Raw genomic sequence first — 27,560 nt, 5'->3', positions numbered from 1 at the left:
CACTGTGTGGGTCACCTTTAAGGCTGCTGCGCTCCAGTCTGCAGCTCAGAGCTACACTGAAAACATCAGCGAGGCATCAACTCAGTGCTAACACAATTGTTTGTGTGAGTTTGCAATAAGCTTCTCCTCTCTCTAAATTCCTCACAGATGTAGAGAGATGAGTTCGGGAATTCATTTTGCCGTAATAAGCCAAAGTTCTGAGCAAGTCATCCAGAAAATTGCTGAAAAACTTAATAAATCAAAGCCTTCCAGACATCCACCCCATCCAGCAAAGCATGACCTTACAAATTGCGGCCTTCTGAGTAATTTAGTTCCATTAGAAAGAGGTGTTTCTCTTAATGCAAATGGATAATCAGGAGCTCTGCATTAGGTCTGGACTGAGGACCAGCCTGGCCTGCTGTGTGTACACAAACCCCAGCTGTAGTAATGGATTGCAACCCAGGCAGAGTGTTGCTTTGCGATGCAGAGAAAGAAAGATCCCTCTGAGACTCCCCTCCACCATCACGCACACAAACCTCTCAAAACACCACATGTTTCATTGTCTTCAGATGCTGAAGTGAGGGTGTGAAACAAAAGGAATTGTTTGAGAGAGTGGGTGTAAGGTAAAGATGTGTGTGTCTGTGTGTGTGTGTGTGTCTGTGTGTGTGTGTGTGCCTGTGCGTGTGCAATTGCATAATCAGGAACGCCAAACAGCTCACTTTTCTGATTACATCAGAGACCTATTCCGGCTCGACTCCTTTGCCGTTTTCTCATCCGTCTCTGGTCCAGAGGAGGATAACAAAGAGAAAAAGCAGAGAAAGAGAGTGAGAACCAGACCCGTCATACTTCCAGGAAAGGACCCTGAAGGGTTTTGGGTCCTGAAAAATAAGGCTAATTTGAAGGTCATTTAAAGAGCGAGAGGCGCTGCAGCTCGGGGGGGGGGGGGCGGCTCGGAACAAGTGCAGGGGGAGCGGCTTGGGTTGCACCGCTGTGAGGGAGGCGGCTCCGACGCTCTCCCTGGTGCTCTTCATCAATCTCTCGCATCCACAGAGAGCCTCCTCTGACCCACATAGCAACCAGAGGGAGGGGGGGGGGAGGGGGGGTTGCCTTTCTTCCATTATTGATACCACTGCATCACACAACCTGCACTCACCTGAACCAAGTCAGCAGAGGAACCACAAAGGTCAGAGAACCACAGGCAGACATTTAGCCTTTCATTCAGATTCACAGCCAAAAGTAAGCAAATCCTCTGACATCCCAATTGTATGATCCACACATTGTTTTAGTCACAGGTGATCAGGTTTAATTCGCCTTTTTCTTCTGTTTTTATTGTGCAGAATAACTTTCCGGCTTTATAAAAAAAGTTACCTTATGTTACCTTTAAACATATTCTTGGCTGTGGTTTGAAGTGGTTAAAGTGCAGTTTGGTCAAGTCTTAAGTACAAGCAGTCCATTTCAGCTTAAAGAAGAATCGATTAGTTTTCTCTTACAGGCAACAGCGCACTGCTTTAAGTGCACTCACTTTACAAAAGAGCCAAAGTTTTCTCATTATGACGAAAGAAAAAAATCATCTGAGACGTCACTGACTGACTGAGAGACATTAAATATGCAACTAGACCATATGTTTGTGTGGAAAGAGAAGTTCAAGAAAACTAGAACTAGAATTGTGATCAGTAGAACATATATCTCCACCAAAGCCCAACAGTCCCCTCAAAGATATCAGTTCCCTAAATGAGTCTGATTTTTTACATCAAGATCCATCAACTATTCTGGGAAAACAGTGAAATGGTAAAAAAAAGCTGAATCCAGATTTGCACCAAAATCCAATGGGTTCTCCCCCGACCCATAACACGTCCTTCTTCCACCAAGTTTCGTGGAAATCCATCCTTTTGTATTTTTGGGTAATCTTAGGTACAAACAAACAAATCGATGAACAACCGAGACACGTGTGAACACATAACACAATAAGTTAATTTGGCTGTGGACTGCTGCACTCTGACTTGCAGATTTCTCTCTGGTTGACACTAAGATGAGAGAGCTGCACGGCTGGACACCAGAGAGCCAAGGAGGAGGAGCGGCACCATCTTTCCATCAGTACAAACACATGTCCGTGGAAGTGCTATCTATGTGTGTGTGAGCGTTTGGATTTGGAGACTGTAGAGACAAACCCTCTCTGTGTAATTTTGGAAATGTCTGGTGAACAGTTGCTGATCCGTGTTTTAGCAGCTAAAGCTTGATCGCGGAGCCATTGACGGAAACAGATGAAACTTCCCCCATACACATATCTCCCTCTCACAATGCCGCTACAACAGCAGCTATGAAAGAATGCACATGCTGTCGACGCACAAAACAAAGTTGTTGGTTTAGAGCGCCATTGTGTAAACTGAGAAAAGGCAATATCACCTCCAAAGCTCCCTATAATCTTTTGATTTTGACATTGAATAGAAAGAAGAGAAGAAGCTTTAGTGGTAAAACAATAGTAGATTTGTTTGCTGCATATGCCTCAAATTAGGCCAAGGTTTGGAGAAGGATAAACACAAGTTTAAGCCATCCTAAGTCTTCGCCATAGCAGGGAACAATTCACATTTGAATTTGAAACTATTGTTTAACAAAGCACCAGGATGGAATGAAGCCGCAGGATGGAAAGACAGCTTATCTTATCGCGCTGTAACTATCGTGTCTCTGCTGCGGACAGCTTCAGTCGCTTCAGAGGAAGGGACGCCTGGCTTAAAGTGCTCGGCTTTGTTTCTTCCTCTTAAAAGCGGCATTACTCGCACAAATACTTTGATTACAGTACTGAAACACATTTCTCATTCTGTGTGCAAATAACACGCTTTATCTGAAGTGCAGCAGCTGTGAAGACATTAGCATATTTGCCATGAGTCAAAATAGAAAGCCTTTGTTCGAGTGGCAAAAACCACTCATGCAGTTTAGCAGCAACAGAATTGGACCTTTTTTTACTCAAATTCAGGGGAAATTGTGCATACAAAATAAATGCATGATTGCACTAAGATAAATCAAGGATATCAGACAGGTAGTGTTGTATTTTATTGAATCGAGAGCTGTTAAATGTCTGGGAGAGAAAATTATTTTGTCCATTATTTTTTTGAATTGTCTAAGATTCAGTATATGTCACGTAAATAAAACCCACTCTGCTTTAAGCACTATCTACTCCAACAGGGGCTTGAGTTCACTGCTGAGGGGCGGGTGTGCGGGTTAACTAACACAGGAAGTGGGGACAGCTGTTTAAAAGCTAGGTGCTAGTTTGTGGTTTTAACAAATAACTGTGACATCTCTGACAAGTATGAGCATCATTTTGACTGATGACTGAACCCCGGCTGTAATAAGAGCTGAGTTTGTTGGGCCTTCATATGGGCCTACACACAACGAATGATCTCTTTATGAAACTGTTGTTATAGTTCTAAAGAGGTAATTTTGCAAGTGTATGACATTTTCTATTATCTTATCCAGCAAAAACACTCACATCAAACTAAAACAATATGCTTTAAGACTTTGAAGCACGAATGATGCATGACAAGTAAATAAAATATTTTGTTTTATTGTGTTTTTTTTCCCCATGAGAATAATCATCCTCCGGTTATATAATTCATGCAGCATGTCAGTAACCCTGTTCCTGCACAGGCTGGCAACAGTGTGGTATGTTAACCTGATCTGTCTGTGACCACACAGTTGTGTGGCAAAAGTTACATTTGAGGTATTTGACCCAATCTCTTTATGCAGATGGTAAAACGTAAGTTTCATTTAATTATAAGACTTTTTTCTTTGAATTAAGTCGAATAAGTCGAGCCGCTGATATCCTGCAAAGTGTTTCGGCTGCTGTCACCTGCCAACAGACAAGGAGTTTTTTTCTGTTTTCATCCAAGCGTTGGGTTTACAAGTCTGTTTGACAAGGTTGTCATGAGCCTCCTAAACTGTGAACAGGAAGGACAAGTGCTGAAGTGTTGAAGGGCAAATTTTCTGGTCCAGATGGATACAAATTGAGTAATTGCAGGCACAGAACCTACGTCAGGCAGTGGATGATTTCAGCTCGAACACAATATTGTAAATTCCACATATTGAATTGGTCTAGCAATGCCAAAGGGCTAGCACTATCAATCCATTATCTATACCAGTTATTGTTTGATGGTCACAGGGGGAGATGGAGCTGACATTGGGTGAGAAGTGGATTTTACCCTGGGCAGGTCCTCAGTGTATCTCAGGGTCAACATATAGAGAGCAACAACCATTTCTTTAAAATCTCAAGTCCCAAAGTCTTTAAAGTCTGGGAGGAAGCTGGAGTACCCAGAGAAAACACAAGCAGACATGGGGAGCACATACAAACCCTGTGGATTGGGATTTGAACCGGAAACCTTTTTTTCTGTATGGCAACAGTACAAATCACTGGACCACTGTGCCCAAGAGGGGAATTGAAGCCATTGTATTACTGAAGGAAAGCTTCTCATGTGTCTTTTACTAAAATAGCCTAAATAAACATATTCACCATTAATGTTTGTTGGAACGGGTCCATGGAAAACGTCTGAGGTGTTTAGAGCAAACATGCATTAACTGACGTGTTTTTCTACCGCTGCGTCTGCAGTGTGAAACCAAACCTATGTACAGTGGTGAAACCAGGAACTATCTGTATCTCACATTAAAAGGACACCCTGTAGATCCAGATGTGGACACATTTCACCTCAAACCACAGGCATAAAACTCAAAATGGGTGTCAAAGTTTTTACTTGGATTACAGTCCGGATTCTCTGCAGCTCTTTTATAGAAGGTATGCATCGTTCTTTGGAGGTCCCATCCTGATGAAAGAAAGAAAGTAAAACATACAAGGCAGGATAAAACACTTTATAATAAAGATTTGTTAAAGTTTGGACACTGAACAATGTTCGATCATGTTTGCATCTGCTTATTCTAAACAATGTAAAAATGTCCAAGTATTTCACAGTCCATTAATCCATATGTTCATCTAACAAATTGGCGTGCTGCAGATTCAATTTTTTTTATTTTTATTGATGTTTATTAAAGTATGTTTAACTGGAAAAAGGCACCAGAAGATATTTGAAAACTGATACTGCATCACCATTAGATGACAACTTCAAATTAAAGTGTAACTCTTTCAATAATTTGTCCACTTGCACGTTCACCACACGTTTTACTAAGCAGCCTCAAAGTGTGATTGCAAAGAAAAAACAGAAGAATGATTAGATGTGTTTGAATGGAGTTTGGCAAGGGTGAGAAATTTTAAGTGCTCACCCTCCACCGCTCGTCATCCGCCCCCACACCCATGAGTGTCTACACACACACACACACACACACACACACACACACACACAGGCACACACACACACACACACACACACAGATGTCAGAGAGGTCTGAGTGACTCTACCCCTGTCACTGGGCGCCTGTTGTGAAAACAGCACCCCACCCCCCCTCCTCCCCTCTCTCCCTCTTCTCTGGACTCCAGCCTGACATACCAGACCTTGTTCGTTAGCACATATTTTTACCCACCGTTACTAAATTAGGAAGCCAGAGGGAGCAAACGGAGTGTGGCTGCCAAGGCAGAAGAAGAAGAGTCTGATCAGGCCTGGGTTTGCTGAGGGCCTATGCCAACCCTACCAGCTTCATTAGGAGCCACTTGGGTTTCAGAAATAGAAGCCCAACAGGGACCGGGGCCAAGCAGAGCCCTGAACGGCCAGCCAAAAACTCACGGGACAAACAAACAAATAAACGGGCCGTCTCATGGCGTGCCAGAATCAACCGGCAGCCGCCATCCCAAGGAGCCACGAGAAGTTATCTTCGGCAGAATTGCACACAAAATGTGCCCTGCCCCGAGTTTAAAAGTGGTGACAGTGCACACACTGCCAGCCCGACACAGAATAAATTAACCTAGAAAGCTGCCTCCAGAGAGCAATTTCTCAAAGCAGCCACAGAGACGTTACTTCGTATTTATTTGGCATTTTGGGCACTGATGTAAGAAAGAATATTTGTACAAGGAAATCTACATTTCCTCTTCTTACTTCTGGCATGAAGCATTTATGTCTATGAAAGTACAGACAAAAAATAACAAGAATAATAATAATAACAAAGGTCTTCCTTATCTATCTATCTATCTATCTATCTATCTATCTATCTATCTATCTATCTATCTATCTATCTATCTATCTATCTATCTATCTATCTATCTATCTATCTATCTATCTATCTATCTATCTATCTATCTATCTATCTATCTATCTATCTATCTATCTATCTATCTATCTATCTATCTATCTATCTATCTATCTATCTATCTATCTATCTATCTATCTATCTATCTATCTATCTATCTATCTATCTATCTATCTATCTATCTATCTATCTATCTATCTATCTATCTATCTATCTATCTATCTATCTATCTATCTATCTATCTATCTATCTATCTATCTATCTATCTATCTATCTATCTATCTAATCTGATATATTTCAAGTTCATTGTTTACTGTCTCATCTGAGTGACACCTCTCCACTTGTGCACTACATTGATTTCAGTCCATTTAACACCCACCCATTAAAACTAATGAGCTATTAGCAGTTGACTTTCAGCAACTCTAAGGTCAGTGTTGTCACTCCCTTACACCAGCTTGTATTAACCAATAAGGAAATAGAGAATGTATAGCCCTGCTGTCTGTATAGGATGTGTTTTTCCTCTATCGATGTTGAGGCTCTTCATTACATGGCCCACTCTGGTCCCTGTCATCATAAATAAAACTTTGATGGCATTGTGACATCATCATTTTTTATCTTTTGTTAGCCTGTTGCCATTTGTGACCAAATAATGGTTTGATTTACGAGTGACATCATAAGAGGTCAGAGAAAGCATGAAATATAAATGGTCTGATAGACGCTGACAGTGCAGTTATTTACAGTTTCAGGGCAATATTGGAAAAAGAAAGGTTGTGTAATATATTGCTAAATGTAACATTGAGAAGTGTGACTGCTGTCAGGTGAGGCCATCACTTCCTAAAAGAGCACAGCAATAACCTACTACCCCTCCACTAAGTCCACAGCATGTGAGGGGGACTCACTGTTGTGCTAATATACTGACATCTTGTGGAGATATTGGACTATTACAATTCATATGTTCACAACACAGTCAACATGTTTTCACATAAATTATGCACCACCCTTATTGTGATGAGAGAGAAAAACAATCTTAAATGATATGTTTATCCTGCTCATACAAGAGAGTTGTGCTGGAGCTGCTTGTATCTATCAGCCAGATTTAAACCTGGGATTTGACACAGAACTTTTTGTATTTTCTGGTTTAGATACAGTACATGCGTTTCTATTTATGCATTTAATAAAGCAAAAGGCACCAACATTTCACTAGAAAAACAGATTTAAATGTATATCATCTGCTGACATCTATTAGCAATTGGATCATAAGTTCCAAACGTTTCTTTTTCTTATTCAGCAACAGTTACCACTAGTAGGGTTGTTGTCGTTGTTGTTTTGTTGTTTTTGTTGTTGAACCTCAAAGTTCTCGAGTCCTCATCATTTTGCCCCGGATACTTACCCATCCATGACCTCACTGCGTCTTTAGAGGTTATTTACCAAGTGGATATAATCAAGTCACCCATTTGTTTGTGAACTGCTGTTTTGAAGCAGAGTTTTTTATCTGATCAATTTTTGTATATACCGTCAATGTGTACATACTGTCCATTGTGTTATATTTAGGTGAAAGGGATCTATTGGCAGAAATTGAATATAAAATAATCCTGGTGATTTTTTCACTTGTGCGTACAAATCTAAGTTGTACGATTTGTTGTTTTCTTTACCCTAGAATAGGCCCTTTTTATTTAAATACTTTATATTTACATCAGGAGCGGGTCCTCTCTACGGAGGCCGTCATGTTTTTACAGTAGCCTAGACTAGACAAACTAAACACCTTTTGAGTTTCAAGGCTGCCACAGGTTCTCTTTCAGCTATGACATACAACTTCACCACTAGATGTCACAAGATCCTACACACTGACCCTTTAAAATGAGACAACACCAAATACAATCTGAGGTCTTTACTGATGTTTTTAAACCACACCCCTCCTCGCTCAGCCAATGAGATTGTGTCCTGCTTTTCTACCTTTATGGAGGAGTAAAAGTCATGATGGCACCAACCTCTGGAGAGAAGTGAGTCTGCAGCAGCTTTTCCCACAAACACTGGAAACTTCAGGCTCTTCTCAACTGTGACATGAGGACACTATCCGGAGCTGGAGGAGAGTCACATCTTCTCACTTCCTCATCACAGATCCTCTACTGTTGTGTTTGGGTTGGATCACTAGTGGAGGAAAAGCTAAAGTATTTATATTTTTGGAAAGAGGTCTCACACTGGGAGGATGACCCTAAAATGTTAATTTTAATCTCTGAAGTCTGTCAAACACAAGAAAGCCCTTAAAAGCTATTTCAATTACTAGATATGTTGAAGTTTATATGAGCTAACCCTAGCTCTGTTTCTATTTATTCATTTATGTACTTTTCTGTTTGGATTTTTTGTTTAACAGTAACACCCTTCATAACAGGAATGTATGTTTCTATTTGAATACAATTAAATAAAGACACATAGACTGGAGAGTCTGTGGTGTTTTGTAATGACCGTGCGGCTCGTGAACGCAGCACAGCCCCTTTCCTCTGTGTAACAGGAAACACTTCCTGTTTCAGGAAACACTGAACAGCGATGACGGCCTCAGCGCCGCAGACTTTACGCAGCGCGGACAGGTGACGTTTTACTTCAGATACATTAACAAGACAAGAAGATCACACTTAGAATATTTTAAACCCATTCTGAACTAATGTAAGCAGCAGTTAGCTTCGTTAAGTTAGCAGTTAGCTTAGTTAGCAGTTAGCTTAGCTCGCTGGCACGGTAACCAGGGAAACACCGGCAGCGTTCAGGAACAGTCTGTTGCTGATGGCTGCGTCTCTTCCGTCTCTGAACAGTATCATCACTTTGAAACGGTGAATTCAGCCTGACTGGTGGTTTTCACACAATGGCTAAAACTCCACCATGTTCCTCCGACTCTCCTGCTGAGTAAGTGATTTATCTTCTCTACACAACATGGAAGATTCAACTGTTGATTCACTTTTTACAGCAGAAGTTCAGAATGACGTTTGTGCACTAGTGTATGCAGATGTTGAAGTATACATAACAATATTAGGCATATTAAACTGCTTGTATGGATTAAGGCCGGTGTGGTATAAAAAGCTATGTATGTGAATATCTAACATAGATATGTATAATGTATAATCACCATAGTTTACTAAATTTCAGTACAAAAAAGGTGTAACACACTATTTATCATTATCGTAATATAATTTCATCACTAACAATAACATACAGGTTTAGTATATATGCTTATGTATTGTATAAGCTAAACTGTTTAGAAGTGTTTGTCTCATAAAGAATAGTTTTATAAGTAATCTACTATAAAACCTCATTTATGTAATAAACAAGTCTTTGAAGTTGGTTCAGATTCAAGATCTCCCATTTCACTTACTAAAAGTGTTTTTTTCCATATGTTCACTTTTTCAAAACCCCATTGTTTGACCAAACCTTCTGTACATCCAGATGCTCTGAGAGCGTGGTGAGCAGCAGCAGGAGCGTGGACAATCCTCCTCCTTGTGGTTCAAAATCAGGATTCACTCAGAGGGAGTTCATGATGTTGCCTCCAGAGGAGAAGCTCAAACACTTCCACAGCCGAGCTCAAGCCCATGAAGACAACCAGGAGGTGGGTTCAGTCAGTGCATATCTTTCTGACTCTGGTCTTCTTTATAAATGCATGAATAATCTGCACAAACAAATAAATAATAAAGTAAATGTATGACCTTTTCATCTGATTCTTTACTGACTTTTCATGCATGGTACAGTTTTCTATCAGGAGATGTGATGCTGACAGATAATGAAAATATTTTCCCAGTTCGATGCCTGCATCCGGGACCTGGTGCGTTGTGTGGCTCTGACCAGGCTGGTTTATGGGGAGGGACATCTGAAAGTGGCCCAGGCCCATGCCAGACTGGCTAAAGCATATTTCCAGTTAAAAGGTAATTTCAGAAAGACAATACTTTAACTACACATACGATACAGTACAAATCACATGACAGTCTCTGAGGTGTCTACCTTCAATTCACATTTTTACCCTATAATCAATTCCTCATGTATACAAAACTAACTTTGTTCCCTCAGGCTGGGGACTGCAGGCCCAAGAGCACTCGGCCTTGGCCAGAGAGCTGCTGCCCGGCTGCTCCTCCATCTCCTCCTGCAGAGTTGAAAAGCTCCGATGTCTCCTGAGCATTCACCTCACACAGGGAGGTGCTGCGCTGCTCACGACCAAATATCCTTACCATGACATGTTTGACAATAATAAATTAGATCATAAGGAAAAAAAAAACGAAATGTCCTTGACTCTTTTCCACTCTTGAGGAGGCGGAATCCTCTTTTCTGGTGGCTGAAGAAGTGCTTAAGGATCTTCATCAACACAGTGCCATCGACGAGGAAGACGAGATGAAGACTGCGCTGGAAATCTACACCAGTCTATGCAGGTAGAGTTGTGAAAGAAATGACTACGATTTATTTCCTGAGACTCTTTGAAACAAGACAGGTCTCTCCAGCGGGGGGAAGAGTATACAGCGTTTTATATTTTCATTCTTTTATAATTATTTAAAATAAAAAATAAAAAATGTCAAAGTTTCAAACCCACTTTCAAAAACAATACATTCAATTTTAGCCACAAGATGGCGATAGACTCATGCAAACATTTGGAGTGTAGGGCTATTTGTTGTCATAGTTATGTCAGAGAAAGCGATATTATTACTCATTCTCCTGGGAACAACAACTAAACAAATCGGGATTTCCCCTCCCTGACACTGTTCAGACCACTCAGCATTCTGTGTGGGTGTTTAGTGATAATGTTACAGTCCTGCTGGGTGGAGTTTCTGCTTTTCCCCTCAGTCACTGCTCAAGCAGAGGTACAGATGGGAGGGAAACACTTCTCCTCTTCTCCCTTTTCTCTGAGGTTCTGGTTTTCTCCATGTTCTTAAATAAACCTCAGCTGCTTTGTTCACTTATAAATATAGTACATATAGTACATTTGAAACTTATGTAATATACTGTATCATAGCAGGTACAAAGAATCATAATGCATGCTTTTGGAAAGATTATGAATAAGTGGTTCCTAGGTGGAAGCAGCAATCACAGACATGAAGTGCAGCAGAGACTCTTTGGTAAACTGAGTGCTCTGGTCACATACAAATGGCAGCTTCGTGTTCCTATCTTACATTACATTTGGAGAAATTAGAAGCACAGACAGGAAATAAAGTCTAGAGTCTCAGTTGAGTTATGAACACCCTGCTAATGTCTATTTTGTTATCAAAGTTAGACAGATTCTTTATTTTGTACTATTTTATATTTGTCCCCGTCAGAAAATTGCTTTGTAGCAACCATCACAGGGCATTTTCCACACACCAACATAAAAAAAAAAAACCTCCAAGGGAAATAACCAACACTTAAAGTGTGGCATGACATGTCACCAAAACAGCTCCCATGGGATTCTTGTGCCAAAAAGGATTTGCTTACTGTGATTTGAGGTCCTGTAACTCTTGCATTCAACTTCAAGCAGCTATCAATTTACAGAGGTCAACACTTGGTCCGGACCAGTCGGACATCCTCGTTATCGTTTAAAAAGCACTGCTTGTGGAAAAATGAAGAACTCTGACAAGTGTGAGATGATGCAGGACAGCCACAGATAAGCACCTCCCCACTCTCATGAAAGTAAAGGATCCTTGTATATGAAAAGATTACTTGGTTTTTAATATGTGTACTCTGACTCAATACATTTATCAGTGTTGGCATTGTGTACCTGTATGATCTCTACAAGAGCCTATATAATCCAGGCACTAAGTTTGTGGAATTGCAAAGCCATTAAAACTCAAAATTCACATATGTCTTCACCAACTCCCAATATCTTTAAAGCCTTGTAAATAAGTTCTTTAAAATAGTTTGTATTTGTTTTAGAAAGGGAAATAAACATTGTGCATCACTAGTGTTTCAACAACAGGAACCAACATTACAAAAATTGGAAACCTTTAGTGTAAATAGACCTTATCAGCAACAGAGATGAGCTCCACTCACAGGAATGTGTAAATGATGCCTTCTTGGTCTGTTTCAGAGAGTCAGAGTTTGTTGACATGATGTGTGTAATTGAATAAATGTGCAGACTCTGGCTTGTGTGTAAGCTCGCTAAATCTCTTTTGTTAGGTGATGACTAAGAATTTGGCATGCCTCTAAAGCTCTGTCAGTCAACACTGTTGTGGTGCAGGGGAATGTTCCCACCAGACCCTGAAACAATAAAGTTAGCTCGGCTCTCTAACAGAACCTGCTCCAAATATGCTGCTGTCCGATTTCGGATTCACTCAAGGTGCATGGGCAGTTAGGTGTATCTCTGTCAGGGGGCAAAACTTATTTGGTTTAAATTGACGATATGCATAAGATTGTATAATATTATGATGGCCAAGGCTGCAAAAAGTATACATTCGTGTCTCTATAACTGCTGTTAAATTTCTACATTCTGGTTACCTCCACCTTCACCATTTTCCCAGGAAATTATTCATGGGTCTTGGTTAAAAAAAGAACACGCACACTTACCCGACTGATATTTATGAGTGTGTGAAAGTTGATGCAGCTTCATTGAGTTTAATTGGACTGATTGTTGACATTCTAGTTGACATTTTATTTAATTACATTTTGAGCATGCACTTCATAAAGTCTTTCTATTTGAATAATAAACATGCATAAATTCTACCATATTTTCTGCACAATTAACCTTATTTTCATGTGTATGAAAAGTCATTTGAATCCCTTGTCTGTTTGACAACGTTGTGCAGAGTTTGTGGTGTATCGTCGCAGTAATCAGTCATCCTGTTGAGTAAATACATAGGAAAAAAAGAAAATTGATTTAAATAAATTTATTCCAGATGTCGGAGGATGAAATAAAGCTGAGAAAACTCATCCGACAGATCTTTGTCAGTTTAAAGCACCACACAGATTCGCTGGAGCATGCTGGCTGTGTTTTTGTCCCTCTATTTCCACTCCGCTTTGGCCTTGTTATTGTATCATTTTCCGAGTGAGGGCCCAGAGCAAACCTACGTCAACCATGTTGTGGAAGCGTTTACAAAAGAGGGCTGTGTGGCTTGCTTGGCAATACATCTACAAATCCTTGATTATATAAAGTCCCTGCCATGCTGAATCTTAGCAGATTTGGGTGGGATGTGGCATATTACCAGGAAGTGTGTAAGGATGCGGAGTGAATGAGAGGATAGAGAAGCATTGTCTCTATCTGACCACGCAGGCTAAAAGGCAGGACTCAAGCCACGGTGCAGGAATGTACTGTGCTATGGCCACCGCTGCTGGCCTAAAAAGGACCTGAGAGTCTGCCTCATGGACCCTTGTGGGCAGGACTCTCCCACTATCCATCATGACTTATTAGGATAATCTTGGACTCATGGGAAAAATCAAAAAATGGAGCATTGACAATGTTTTTGTAACCTGTGCTTTTGACATTAAACGACAGAAATACCCAAATCCATGCTGCTGCAGGGATGAGAGCAGACGTCTGGTAGACACAGGCTTTTTGTACTCATGATACTGGAAGGCAGCTTAGATTAAACCTTAAATCAGAAGCTGTGCTCTTATACAATTACTTGATGTACAGTCTGTAAATAAATGATCAGTTAGTGTGGATGTGGGAAGAGAGCTGTGTGAAATGGAGTTTCCCTTTATACCCGTATGACAGCAGTGTAGCTAGTGGTGAGCGTTGTGTGCTCTGAGAAAGGCCACCCCCCCCCTTTAAAGGAAGGCTGAATTGAATTTAGAGTCCATTAAATGGTTTGGCGCTTTTAGTGGAGTCGACTGATGGACCCAGGGTCCTTGCAGTGGTTAGTGCCGCTATCACATCCTCTCTCTGAACTTGCCCAGTCCCAAGTCGACGCAGCATCACAGGACGTGTCAGTGTTTCAAAACAGAAAACACTCTGTTGTAGGTGTCGGCAAAACATGTGAAGCTTATAACCTTGTTAGCAGCAGTTCATATACAGACGGGCAACTCGGCTTCTCTCACAAAGATCCATACTTCGATCTTCAGCTTTGCATCTGTGGTTTCCTGACACTACAAGGGCATTCCCTAATTTAGCTGCCCAGTAATGATAAATAACACACTGCAGGAGTTATTCGTCTGAGGCTGTTAAAGTGGTGGGGGGGGTTCAGCGGTGGTGTAGCTGTCAGAGGAGAAAGTTATAGACTCGTGAAAGGGTGCAACAAAGGCAGTTAAAATGGCAACAAGCAAGCTTTCCCTATTATAGTCTGCACTACTCCAGGCTTTAGCTGCAGCCATTAGCCAAAAGCTTTCACATCTCTGCAGGACTTGGGTTTGACTGCAGACCAAGCAGTTGCTTCAGTAATTTAGAACAGGCCCATTATAATGAAGCAACAGGCGTATGGGTGAACAATAAATTTGGATAGAATTTATTAAAATGTTGTCATTTCGGAATCATTCCAATATCCGAATTGAGTTCGTCTTTAACCTCTTATCGACTGAACACAAGAAAACCTTCAATCCTCCTCCAGCAGGTTGTTGGTGTCCATTCCAAATGATTTAATGTCCAAAAATACTCACTCTAGGGATGAGTGAGACTTAACCTTGAGGAACAGGGCGTTGAACTTAACAGAAACAATATTTTCTATACATTTCTGCTTAAATTCTGTGCACGACTGTAGCAGTACTTCAAAATAAAGCTCACAGATAGTCCAAAAAAGTAATGGTAGCTAGAATACTGAAGATATGCCGTCATGTTTTCTGGGCATGGCCTCTGTTATGTGTCCTGGAATAACTTCTTGACAGATTATTTTTTATTCATCAATAGCTCTGCCCTCAGTGGTAACACCTGTTTAGTCCAAATAAAAAAACCACTTGTGGTTCTCCCCTGAGCCTCAATTGATAAAAGATCAGTTTAATTATTTTGGGGACGTCGCTCTCACACAAAGATCTTTAGCTGTAATTCATAAAGCGCAGTCATCCAGTGTAGAGCTTTGGGATGTGTTCAGTGGTTCTCCTTTGAATCCACACTTTCTTGTATGACAGGTGCACTTTGACAGGATGCAGGAAAACCTACACACACATTATCACATTAAATTAAGACTATACATTGTCTGTAGATGTGAATGTCATCCTGAGTGGTTGTTTATCTCTGCATCAGATTGTACCCCGCCTCTACACGTTTTCTATACCTATCAATCATCCATACTATATAACTACTATAGATGATGGATGGATTATTATTAAATGTTTTGACAATACATTTGTAATTTGAGTATTGTTCGGCTAAATGATGGTTGTATGTACAACAATCCCTGCCTCTGTTACCATGTGTATAAAGATTTTCATATGAGAAGTTAAAAATAAAAAAATATTTTGTTATTTCTAGATAACCCTGGAGGGTATTTAAAGAGCAGCACTGATTACGTAATGGTTTTGGTGCATTTCTATACCCAGCTGCCTTGTATAGAAGACTCTACTGTCTTCTTGTTTGTCTTCCTGTTTGTCTTCCTGTTTCTGACAGTCTGCCCATTTGTGTCCTTTCTGCTCTATAGGGTCTATAAGAGACAGAACCGACCAGATGAGGCTTTAAACCAGTGTGAAAAGTCTCTGCAACTGTTGAAGGACGGCGATAAGCCCGATAAAACCTGCTCTGTCTACAGAGACATGGCCGCCATTGAACAGGACAAAGGTCATATGGACAAAACCATAGAGCATCTTTCAAAGGCAACTCAATTTTACCAAACTCTTAAGTGCAACATATATAAACACAGGAGGGCCTCTTGTCAATGGGCCAAGATACGATGTTATGTAATATTTCTGCTCGTCTTATTTGCTGATGTGTAATCTGTCTCTTTCATGTGGGTGTCTTCCTCTAGGCTCATTCCATCGCTATGAGCCACAGCCCAGGGGCGTTAGAGGAGGCTCAGATCTCCCACAGCCTGGCCCTCATCCACTCTGCTGCAGCAGAGCCCCATCACAATGGTGGGTCTATTCACAGACAGGCCTGAGCAAAGGGCTTAATTAGGACTTGAATCTCCCATTGTTTTCCTATATGTCAAATTCTTTAAGATGGTGTTATGGAAACCAGACGTATAATAGCCACTTTCAAGACATGTTTAAGTTCGGTCACATCAGTATGATTCACTCATGTCAACGTATGTTCCACGGTATCTATGAGGCATAACATCTACAAATTGGAAAGACCTACTTTTGGAATCTGGAACTACTGACAACTGCCAATTGTTGCCATGATTTAAGTAGCCAACTTGCATTATTGTGTATTTCTTCCTCCTGCTGGTGTAGAATCTGCAGGTCACTACTTTGAGCAGAGTCTAAGTGCCTACAAGAACTCTGTAGGTCCACAGGATCCGGCCTTCCTCACTGCCCAGGATCACTTCTGTCGCTTCCTCCTCCTCAATGACCAGCAAGAGGTTTCTCACACACACACACACACACGCACACGCACACACACACACGCACACGCACACACACACACACACACACACACACACACACACACACACACACACACACACACGTCTGTAAGATGATTCAGAAATGTCTCCACTAAGACTCCCTTCAGGCAAATCTCAAATTTCTGTTTGTGCAATTTTGGGATCCAGAACCGACTGTCACCTTCTGTAAATATATTGTTTAGACAGCAGCTCCATGGAAACCCTCCCTCAGAGCTTGTTATTGTGCAGGAGCTGATTTCCCCTGCTGGGAAACAGGGTTTGGCTCTTTCTAGCTTACCTATTTTTGAATATGCCATTGCAGAGATGTGTGGAGATCCAACGAGCCTCTCTCACTCCGAAGAGATTTGCGTTCGGTGACCTGAGTGCTGAGGTGTCAGACACCCTTCAGCTAATAGGAAGTGTGGAGATGAGTGAGGGCAGGATGACGCAGGCCCACAGGACGATGAAGAAGGTAATCACACATTACAGAATGGAAACGGCACAATGTTGTGCTTATCACCTGTAAACATATATTAGAGCTGAATTACTGTCATCAAACATGACATTATTCCTGCCAATCTATTTTGGTGTGTGCCCACGTCCGCCAGTGAGAGGCTTGTTGAAAATACACAAGGTTCCTGTCAGATTGCGATGAGCTATTCCCGCCATCCTTTTTAAGATCAGTGGTATCAGAGCTGCATGCTAATCTTGGAAGGGTGTAAAATATCACACAGAGGGACTTTGTGTTTCCTCCGTCTGGATGGAGCCTGGGCAGCTTTGGTAAAGGAAGGGTAGGTGGTGAAGCACCGTCCCTGTGTCACTATAGCAGTTTTCAGACAAGAAGTGTGTGTGTGTGATCTTTTCATTTTTTTTTTCAGTTTTGCTTTTATCATGTCAGAAACATCATCAAAACACCCACTCGCTTGTAGGGAATCCCCCTGACAATCTCCTGCTGTGTTCTCACATTGGCTCTTTCGGATATTACCCACAGCTTTTACAGGAGGGTTCAGAGAAACTCTGGAGAATGTCCGGAGCCACTTATTTGGACATTTGCATTCTCACATACATCCCCTCGGGAGAATGTTAGGAGATAATCTGGAGCTCAGTGCATCTGTGAAAGTAGCTTAATTCACAAAATTCGCCTTCTTATGCTCTAAATTAACAGCAGCCTTGTAGCTCTGTACTTTTCCTCTGACTGTTTTTCATTATATCTTACATAAGGAGTGTTTTTACTTCTCATGTACACTATGACTTCACATGTTTCCCCTATGAGCTCACTTCTGCCGCCCTTCAAACATACTAAAATACACTAGTAGAGGAGGATTTCTTCATACTAGTAATAACATGCCTGTAAGCTAAGGAGGCTGGTTGCTATGTTGCTTCGTTGTGACATCTAAGGTTCAGGGGTCGGGGTTTGACAGGGAATATTAGAGCTCACTCTTCCAACACCACATCCAACAAGTGACCTTTCATAAGAGCCCTGACACACAGCAGATACGTGAGGGAAGATTTTCCCCTTCAAACACACTTTTGAGTACATTTTGTTTTTCCAGAGGAAAGCTGGCTATACACTAGATACAGTACACAACCCTCAGAACAAGAGAACAATGGTGCACATACACAGTGACACACACTTCACATTCCCCCCCCTTTCCTCTGCAGTGCTGCTGAAAAAACAGCCTTCCATTACATCAACCTTAGCAACGGTGAAAACAGCCATGAGAACAAATGGATCTGTTCCAGATTACCCAGAGTTTTACTTTCCCTGGTGAAGAAAGAAGCTTCACGCTCCGTCTTTTCCTCATTTAAAGTTCCTTTTAAAGCTTTTTTTTTTCCGGCAATTGCTGAAATGCTAAGCAGGGTTTTATTTATGTGTTGCATCACTTTGTGAACCGTGGAATATGTTATACATGTGTTTTTACTTAAAAGTTCAGTATTTTCTGGATTTTGTTGTATTAGAAAACATTCTCTGATCCCATTCAACAAAGCAGTGATTGCTTATTCATCTCCCAGTGGAAAATGACTCAGGCTGGGTCTCAAATATTTTTGCTGGATTGGAGCCCCTGTAATAAATCGAGCAGAATCCCCCTTGTTGACCTGTCACTCCGAGTGCTCAGCACAGGTGTTATCTAAACCTTGGGACTGCTACCGGGTTATTTTAGGATGTTTAGTGTGTTCACATGTTGCTTGGTAGTGTTTATTCCCCTCCGAGTGTGACTTTCCCCTCTCATCTTCCACTGGCGACTCATCCTGCTGTCGTTAATGTTTTTTATATTTTTAATGTCAGTGCCTGGAGATCCAGAATTGGATGTGTGGGCCTCAGCACAAGAAGACAAAAGCTACACAAAAAGCCGTGGACATGCTGGCCCGGTAAGTCAAATAAATTCTATCTTTAGTAAACTCATGTGATTTTCCAGATGATACAATGCAAATTGGTGGATATCATTAAATAGTAAAAAACAATTGATAAAAAGTTTATTTGAAAAAAACAGATATAACTTGAGAAAAGAAAAATGTACCAACTTAAAATTCTTTGGTAACACACCAATTAATTAGGGTATATAACTTAATGTTAATAAGTTCTATTAACACAATTTCATTCTTTAATGTGATAGAAATGTATTCATTTGTGTGTTACCAATAGAACTATTTATTAGATTTTCTGAGCCCATGCATGTTTCAATGTGTAACCAGGTACCTCTGTCTTGCAGGGCACCAGAAGTGGCTGAAAGACAACAGAGGCAAAGTAGAAGAAAAACATAACTTTCCAATTGTACCATCTGACAATGATGGACACTCAATATTTGACCCTTTAAATTGTATTTTTATGTTGTCGCTACAGTAACTTTGAGGATTTGTGTTACATTATACAAGTATCACTGCTGAAAATTAGTTTGGAATTTCTCTATATGGTGGATTCAGTGTCATTCACACAGTGTAGTACCATGGAAGAAAGCACAACACTCACGAAAAGTACCCACAATAGCTTTTAATCGTGTTAAGAAATTAATCGATTACAAAGTTACGGCTGGAACCAATTTTAAACAAAGCAATGATAGTTTCAGTAGAAATCATCACTGTATGTCAATAACAGCAATGATGCTGGGGTTTCCATAGTGACGACCTCAATCAACACTGACTCAAACATTCTTTACACGTTTGTAAAGGTTTGTTTACACTCTGAAATGGCACATGGTGTTCAGATTACAATGTGTACAGACATACAGTATACACTTACAAAAATTCCTTGTTAATATTTTAAGTGCAACAATGTAATCTAAATTACTGCGGTTAGCAGATGATCAAATGTTTGGAAATCACCTGTATCTGGGCACTTTAATGCAACAAATTTGAAATAGAAGTTCTTTTTGTAGAGATGTGTATAAAAGCATGGCATTCACACTGAATATTTTATTTTTGCAGGTTATTTTAATGTAACAGTGTCAAAAAGCCAATCTGTGTAGACATTGCTCAGTGGTTGCAAGGTTTAAATTAGGACAGCCGTGAGGACGACATGTGTAAAACATTTAAACAGGCTATAAACAGACGTTTCTGCCTCTGCAACAAGAACACAACACAACAGACCCCCGAGGACGCTCGGTGCCACTAAGCTGTCGATCCCAAAATAGTGAGCGTCATGAACACACTGCTATGTCAGAGTAAAGGTGAATCCCTCAAGCCAACATTGTGATAACAAACACATGTGGACAAGCAATCGGTGTTGAGACAAGAAATTAAAATTAGACATGACATTAAAACTCAATGTGATCATATTTTCTTTCACAACACTTGCTGCATCCTTGAATCACTAAGCTCTGCTGCTTCCTTTTATTCTTTCACATTACTCTTTGCTTACTCTTTGCTGTCTTTAAATGGTAAGATCCACCAATCCTATTTACCGAACTCACAAATCACAATATTGGAGCTAAATATTCACATTAGAGATTACATTGTTTACATTGATTATGTAACCTGCATTTCGTTATTAGGTAATGAAATGCATGTGTTATTTTTTTGGTATGTGTATTGTGCTAATATTCTAGCTCAATCATCTGACCATACCTTACTTTGTGAGTTACTTAAACAACACAACAGGTTCCACATTACTTGAACTACACCTTTACCTCAGAATTCCAAACTTGCAATTCATCATGAGACAAATTTCCATCTATTTCTTCACTCCCCTTACTCCACCAGCCACGGGTTTAACTATAAATCTATTCACACTCCTGACAACTTAAAATAAACCATTGTGTTCCAGGATGCAGTACACACCAACATCATTCCATTAGCAGTGCCAGAGAAAAATAAAAAGGGCCTGCGTAGGGTGCCCAGCACCTCACAACCATCACATCATGGCTGAAAGGACCACGATGTTACAGTTGGGTTGATGATGTGCTGTAAACTGTCTATTGAAGCTGTGCAGGTTAGTACAAAAATAGAGAAATCTAGAGAGAATAAACAAAACAGTTTGAAAATAAACTGCAAGCTATAAAAAGAATAAAACACACTAGCGCCACCCTCCCTCAGTATAACCAACCCTAAACATTGCTACAATGTTACGATCCCAATTTAAGCTAGCATAATTTTAATTATACATCTGCAAAAACATATACCATAAAAATATGTTATAATCTGGTCATTTTCAAGAAGATATGTTTTCTAGTAGAGTTTGTGTGTATGTAAAAGTTCTGCAAAGCTAAAAAGCCAAAAGTCCACGTTAGAGGGAGCTCCTCTCCCAAACAGGAAACACTCCTGAAGCTATTAAAACACCTCCTCTGTAGTTCGGCCAATACTTCCACACCATCATGATGTCACAAGACATCATAATAGTCTACATTTGCATAATGTACGCCTAGCGGCTAGTTTGGCACGCCCCCAAACGTAGCCAGGTACAGCAAGATTGGAGAACAACATATCCTACACATGCTGGAATAGTTGACCAATCACAACAGATTGAGTCAGCTGGCAAATCAGAGCAGACTGGGCTTTATCGTTATGTTAGGAGACAGGAGCTAAAACCAAGCGTTTCAATTAAAACTAAACGTAAATATAAGCATAATATGTCTATGTATGCAGTTACGTTTGAGATAAAACACTCCTTTAAGTCTGCACAGTAAAGAGTGTACCAAAATGAATTAGATATTAAATGTTTTACTGCAAAAAATTATAGCATCATTACAATGTCTGCTATCAGCATTTATGCCCTTTGATCTCTCTGTATCTGCACTTCGACACTTGATACGACTGGCAGGTATTGAATTTAAAATATTTCTGACCAAAGTCTGTTTCAATCATCTTGGCTTTCAAGGTATATTGTGGCAACTCTTTTCTCTTGAGAAATCTTCAGTGGTTTCTCTGTGGTTTGAGACTGCAGCTCTCGCTCTGAAGATGCCTCAGAACGGCTGCCTTCTAGGTCCATCTGGAAGGTGGAGGATTTCTCTGATGGCTCCAGTTTGATGCGTTTCTCCGTGATTTCAGACCCAGATTCTCCTTGGTTTGCAAAGACTTCAAACCCTTCATAAGCAACATCCTCTTCTTTGGAAATTCTGAAGCTGTACCCTCCTCCAGCACCACCGTCAAACCCAAGGTTGGACGATCTGAATGCTGCCATGATCTGCTCGTCAGACAGATCATCTCCTTCCTCCAGGAGGCCAGAGTCTTCCAGAGATTGAGAAACATTTAGCTCTGCAGTTATCGTCATGGTTCCATTGTCACTTGACTGCTGCACTTTTTTGACAGACACATTCTGTGTACTGTCTTTACTCAATTTAGTGAGGAAAGCCAACTCCTCCCTCAGAGGACCAGAAACGGAGCTTTGTAGCTTTTCTAGAGCTCCCTCCAGCTGCTCCTTGGGCTCCAAGGAGTCCTCTCTTAGGAACTCCAGCACTGACTCCTGCACTACAGGAGAAACACAAACCTCTTCTTCAATGATGCACTCTGGGAAACTCTCTTTGACAAAGTCGTTGTCGTCTGACATGAACTTGTATTCATCACCTTCCTCTACAATCACTCTTCTCCGTGGAAGACTTTCATCTTGGTAGTACCTCTCATCTGACAGGTCATCGACAATGCCATAGTGGCCGTAAGAGGACATGCCACCACCATCTTCGGTTTCAGAAAGGTTCTCATCTGGTGTGGAGACAAAGTACTCATGAGGCTCTTGCTCGTGGGAGAAGTATGAAGATTCACTCTGTCTAGAGACCTGATGAACATGAACAGATCCGCCCTTCGACTGATCTCTGTCTACCTCGGAGGATTTAATGGCATCATCATCATCACCCCCTCTTCCGTGTACGTCATCAGGGACGTCTTCTAGCTCCTCAATTTGGAAATATGTTGAAGAGGGGTCATACAAAGTGGATCTGGACTTCTCTTCAACCTCCTGCTCCTCATCACTGTAAGAGTCCACCGGTTCCTCAATGATTTCCACATTGACAGACTTATTTCGCAGGTTCTCTGCTCCCTGCAGGCCACTTAAAAGATGCTTGATCATGCTTCCTGTTGGCGTGTCCTCGATGTCCTCCAGTGACACCTTCTTCACGCCTTGGCTCATAAGTTCCTCCAGGGCAGAGTCTTCCGAAAAATCCAGCTCTTCCTCCACTTTGGACTCCAGCACAATCTGTGTTTTAAACGTGCCGTCCTCCTGCTCGGTTTTCTCAACATGATATCTGATCTTGGATTCTCCCGATGAGCAAACCTTAGCTTCCAAACCAGCCGGTCTGATCACCTTCTCAATGATCTCCTCTACAGACACAGAGTCTAATATCTTCTTCTCACTTGGGCTCATCGTATATCCTCTTCTCCCTTTGTCTTCGAACTCGCTGTCATATACAGAATCCATCTCCTCTTCATCGAAAGGTTTCTTTTTGTTTTCTTGTTCAGTTTTCGTGCTCAGCATCATCATCAGTGGGGACACGACTCTCACTGATTTGGACTCAGGAGAAGAAGACTTGAAGGGACTGCTTTGGTTTTCCGTTGAAGAGACTTGTTTGATTTTCACAGTTTTCTCCTCTGCTGTTGGTTTTTGCACACTGTGACTCATGTGGTTTTCACTCCTTCTTGTTTGTTCATCTTTGGCAGCAGTGGTGGTGGCAGTGGCAGATCCGGCAGCCCGAGCTTTGCTGAATGAGATCATGTCCCTTCTGGATTCAGGACTTTGATAACGATCTCTGTTTGCAACTGAAATAGGAATGACTCTAGAGGGACTAATGGACCCAGAGGGACGCAGGGGGGACCTACTCAGGCTTGACGTCTGTGGCCTGTACCTGATATCCGTGTGTGGCCTGGTTGTTAGGATGGAAGCTCTTGGTTTGTAGGGTTGAGCAGGCATCTTGATATCTAAGGCAGAGGAGTAATTCACATAAGAAATTCATGTGTTGACATTCTCTGTTTAGTCTTGACACTTAAAACTGACTGTTTATTTATATTATATATTCATACTACAAGTCTTAAAGGGTTCTCTTGTGATTAATAGCATTGTTGAAGTCGATAGAGGTCAACATACTTATTATTCTCTCTCTCTGATGCTGATTCATCCTCGGATGAGCATCTTGCAGACCCACTCTGTCACCTTCCAGGAGAGCCCTGAGCAGAGGAAACAAGAGAAAATGCTTAAACACATATAATTATACATTTAGAATTATTTGTCATATACATGCAATAAAAAAAGAATCCAAGACAAATACCTCCCAAGATGGTGGACATCATTCTGCTCTGCCATCTCAACCCTCTCAAACTAAACGCAACAGGCTTACAGTGGTATGAACACAGGATCTGGCCATATAGGGTAGTAATCACCAAAAAAACATAACAAGCCACTGTCATGTAATAAAGACTTTGTGGCAAATCGATCAAAACACCTCACCTTTCCTTGGCCATGATTCAACAAACATGCAAGAGCAAAGTAGGTCCATCAGAAAAGGGAACAACCTCTCCCTATAGTGTCTCCCGAAAGACTGACCTAAAAATAGCGGCTCCAATGCAGAGCACTTCCCGAGGAATCCCAAAGCAAAAGCTGACTCGTGACACCTTCAGGGACACATGCCACCACCGTGTCTCCCAGCAAACATTCGGTCTATTCCAGACATTCAACACACACCAGATGTGCCAGTGGAGAACCGGCCATGTAGCGGCGCCCTGGAGCAGAAGTAGATGACCTTCTAAAGAACTTGGCTGCATACTGTAAAAAGATGTTGGTATACCTCACATCTATCGTGAAGTCTGAATATCCTGTCAAATGAGGTAATAGTTAATAATGTGCTGTTATAAATAATACTTGGGAAAAAACTGCTTGATATAACTTTTGAACCCTGAAAATACAATGTGTTTATCAACTGCTTAAAAGATAACTTTGCAAATTGGTAAAAATAGTCTATTTGTGCTTGACCATGTCTGTGATCCGGCTAAGTTAAGAACATAAAACCACACATTCCAGGCTATTGCAGGATATGATGATATGATGGTTCAGATTTGACTTGCTTCACACAGGGAACAGGCCCCAGTGAAAGTTTAAACAACTCTATTAAAATGTTTACAGTTTGTGTGATATTTATAGGACAGCGAATGTGATGTATTACTTTTCAATTAATTTTATTGAAGGAAAACTCTTCAGACCACTGCAGTCAGTGCCAAGACCAACAGGAATTTAATCATCAGATTTGTTCTAATGCATTTGATGAAATAACTAATTAAGCTAAAAGTATTTGAGGCAGCAGGGGGCAGGTCGAAACATTAAGCTCCGGTTTTCATCAAGCAAATGTCACTGGAATAATGAGGCTGGAGTTGACCTTTCAAACTTGTGTCTTTCCAAATATGACGAATCAAATGGTCTGTTGTGAAAAGTGAGGATTCTACCCCATGAGAATGTTTTCACTTCTGTCTTGACTGAGAGCAGCTCATCACCTGTAGGCAGCCACCTCCGAGCCCAGATCCATCTTCACCTGGAGAAGGTGGTGATGTTCTCGCATCTTTGCTTCTATGGTGTCGGCCATCGCATTTCTCTCGTGCTCCAGCTGCTCAATAATCATCTAGAGGAGGAAAAAGAAAAAATACATTTTCACTTTGCACAGAGTTTAATTTTACAAGTCTGTGGTCTGTCGTGTACATTTTTTTAATGACAATACTAAAATCATTCAGCTCCCTCGTTAACTAGAGTGTGTAACCACATTTTATGCAGTGTTGTTAACTAGATAAATGTTTTTTCGGTGTTTGAGTCCCCACAGCTTATGTTTGTTTACATCTTATGCAAACTCAAAAAGTCATTCTTTGTTCCAATGGTTTTACTTTGAGTTTGAGATTCTCCCACAACAATGAACATCCCACAACACATATCTTTCTCATTTCTAAAGATTCCCCCGTGCTTTAGCTGTGAGGAATGTGTCCTTGTTGACCGCACCAGTGTCTGTCCATGTGTAGTATTTGTGTCCGTCTGACCTGCCTGGGACTCCATCTTTAGGAGACTAATAGGGATTTGTCAGTCTGACGGCTAATTGGTTTAAGTGGCTGGTGTAATCTAGCAGCTATAAAACACACGGAGGGACATAGTGTGTCCTTTAGCCACATGACCTATTCAATCCTTCTGGGGGTCAAATGTTGCACGCACGCTCCATGATTCCAACAGTTCTAGGAACACAAACGTGTCAGGCACCGCTTAATGTTTGTAATGTCATTATGCACCGAGGGAGGGATACATTCATTTTAAAGCCAACATCCACTAATTGTATAGGACAGGGTTCAACCAGGGCGAGGTTGGTTACTGGTCACACATCATATATTATTCCAGTTGCAAATTTCAGCCTTGATTTGTGATTGTTTAACTATTTAGAAGCATGCTTAATAATGAGATGCACCCTTTATAGATCCTCAGCCACTGCAGCAGCTGCGTTTAGTGGGTGTGGCAGACAACAGGGAGTGGCCGCTCCCTTGGCCCAGTGGGATAAATGGAATATTATTGTGTTTTCTTTTTGTAAATTGTGTATTAAGGGGCTTCATGGTATATATACACCTTAAAACACATCCTACAGTCAGGTCTCTTTTGAATACTTATGGATGTTATGTGTCCTCCTACTCTCTCACCTGATATTCACCGGAGTCCACATGGATTTTCTCCTGCATGTGCATCAGTTGCTCCTCCAGACGCATCTGCGCCTGACCCCGCTTCTCCGCCTCCGTGCGTAATTTCTCCATCTCTGCCGCGTACAGCATCTTCTCCCTCTGCAGGTCGCCCAGCCTCGCCTGGTCCGCCCGGATCGACTGCTCCATCTCCTCCACCTTCTGCTGGTACATGTCAAACGTCTCCATCCAGCCCTCGGACAGACCCCGCGCGTACTCCTGCACCTCCTCCACGGAGGCCACCGGAGGCCCGCGGTAACTTTGCGTGATGATGGGCACCACCCGGGCGTCCACCTGCCGACGTAGACGCTCCTTCTCCTGCCTGTGCGCGTCCTCCATGCTCTTGTATTGGCTCTCCAGCTGGAGGAGCCGCTGCTGGAGGCCGCTGTTGGTCTGGTGGGCGAGGTGGAGCTCCTTCTCGCGGCCCTGCAGCTCCCCGCTGATGTCCCGGCACACCTCGGTCTGCTCGCTGCACAGACCCTGGACCATCTGCAGCTCCCTCCACAGCTTCTCCCGCTCCATCTCCGCCTGGGACTTCTCCATGGACAGCTGGCCCAGCATCCCCCTCAGGTCCCGCATCTCGGCCTTGTACCTCGGCTCCCATCCCGCCGCAGTCTTCACCTGCCGGAGTTTGTGGATCTCGCTCACCAGATGCGCGTTGTCCTGCTCCAGCTGCTTGGTCCTGCACAGATACTGGGCCAGTCTGCTGTTGAGCTTCTGCAGCTGCTGCTTCTCGCCCTCGAAAGTTCTCTTGAAAGGCAACATGGTGGCGTCCGACCGGGGACGAGGAGAGAGAGTTCACAAAGTGTCCCGCCTAGAGGAGCACAGGTTCCCCCGGTGTGATCAGAGTCTGCAGCCACGACTGTGATGTAATGTGCGATC

At 41.7% G+C, this 27,560-nt stretch overlaps 2 protein-coding genes across 2 annotated transcripts; one reads left to right on the top strand and one right to left on the bottom strand.

The window, feature by feature from the left end:
• Window positions 1–8,964: 8,964 nt before the first annotated feature.
• Window positions 8,965–20,310, top strand: ttc23 (tetratricopeptide repeat domain 23). The gene is given in 12 exon segments (XM_061077380.1): window positions 8,965–9,054; window positions 9,592–9,751; window positions 9,941–10,064; window positions 10,207–10,354; window positions 10,437–10,562; window positions 15,663–15,834; window positions 15,987–16,092; window positions 16,414–16,541; window positions 16,888–17,037; window positions 18,853–18,935; window positions 19,277–19,324; window positions 19,326–20,310. Coding segments are annotated over 12 exon segments (1,371 nt in total). The 5' UTR covers window positions 8,965–9,013; the 3' UTR covers window positions 19,411–20,310.
• Window positions 19,540–27,521, bottom strand: synm (synemin, intermediate filament protein). The gene is made up of 4 exons (XM_061077379.1): window positions 26,643–27,521; window positions 25,470–25,594; window positions 24,073–24,152; window positions 19,540–23,906 (listed from the first exon to the last, which is right to left on the bottom strand). The coding sequence occupies exons 1-4, from the start codon at window positions 27,441–27,443 to the stop codon at window positions 21,856–21,858; spliced, it is 3,057 nt and encodes a 1,018-aa protein (XP_060933362.1). The 5' UTR covers window positions 27,444–27,521; the 3' UTR covers window positions 19,540–21,855.
• Window positions 27,522–27,560: the final 39 nt, after the last annotated feature.

Source organism: Limanda limanda, chromosome 8 (genome assembly GCF_963576545.1).
Source record: "Limanda limanda chromosome 8, fLimLim1.1, whole genome shotgun sequence".
NCBI classification, from domain to species: Eukaryota; Metazoa; Chordata; class Actinopteri; order Pleuronectiformes; family Pleuronectidae; genus Limanda; species Limanda limanda.
Note: the sequence above shows the minus strand (reverse complement) of the source record. Positions and strands in the feature narration are given on the sequence as shown.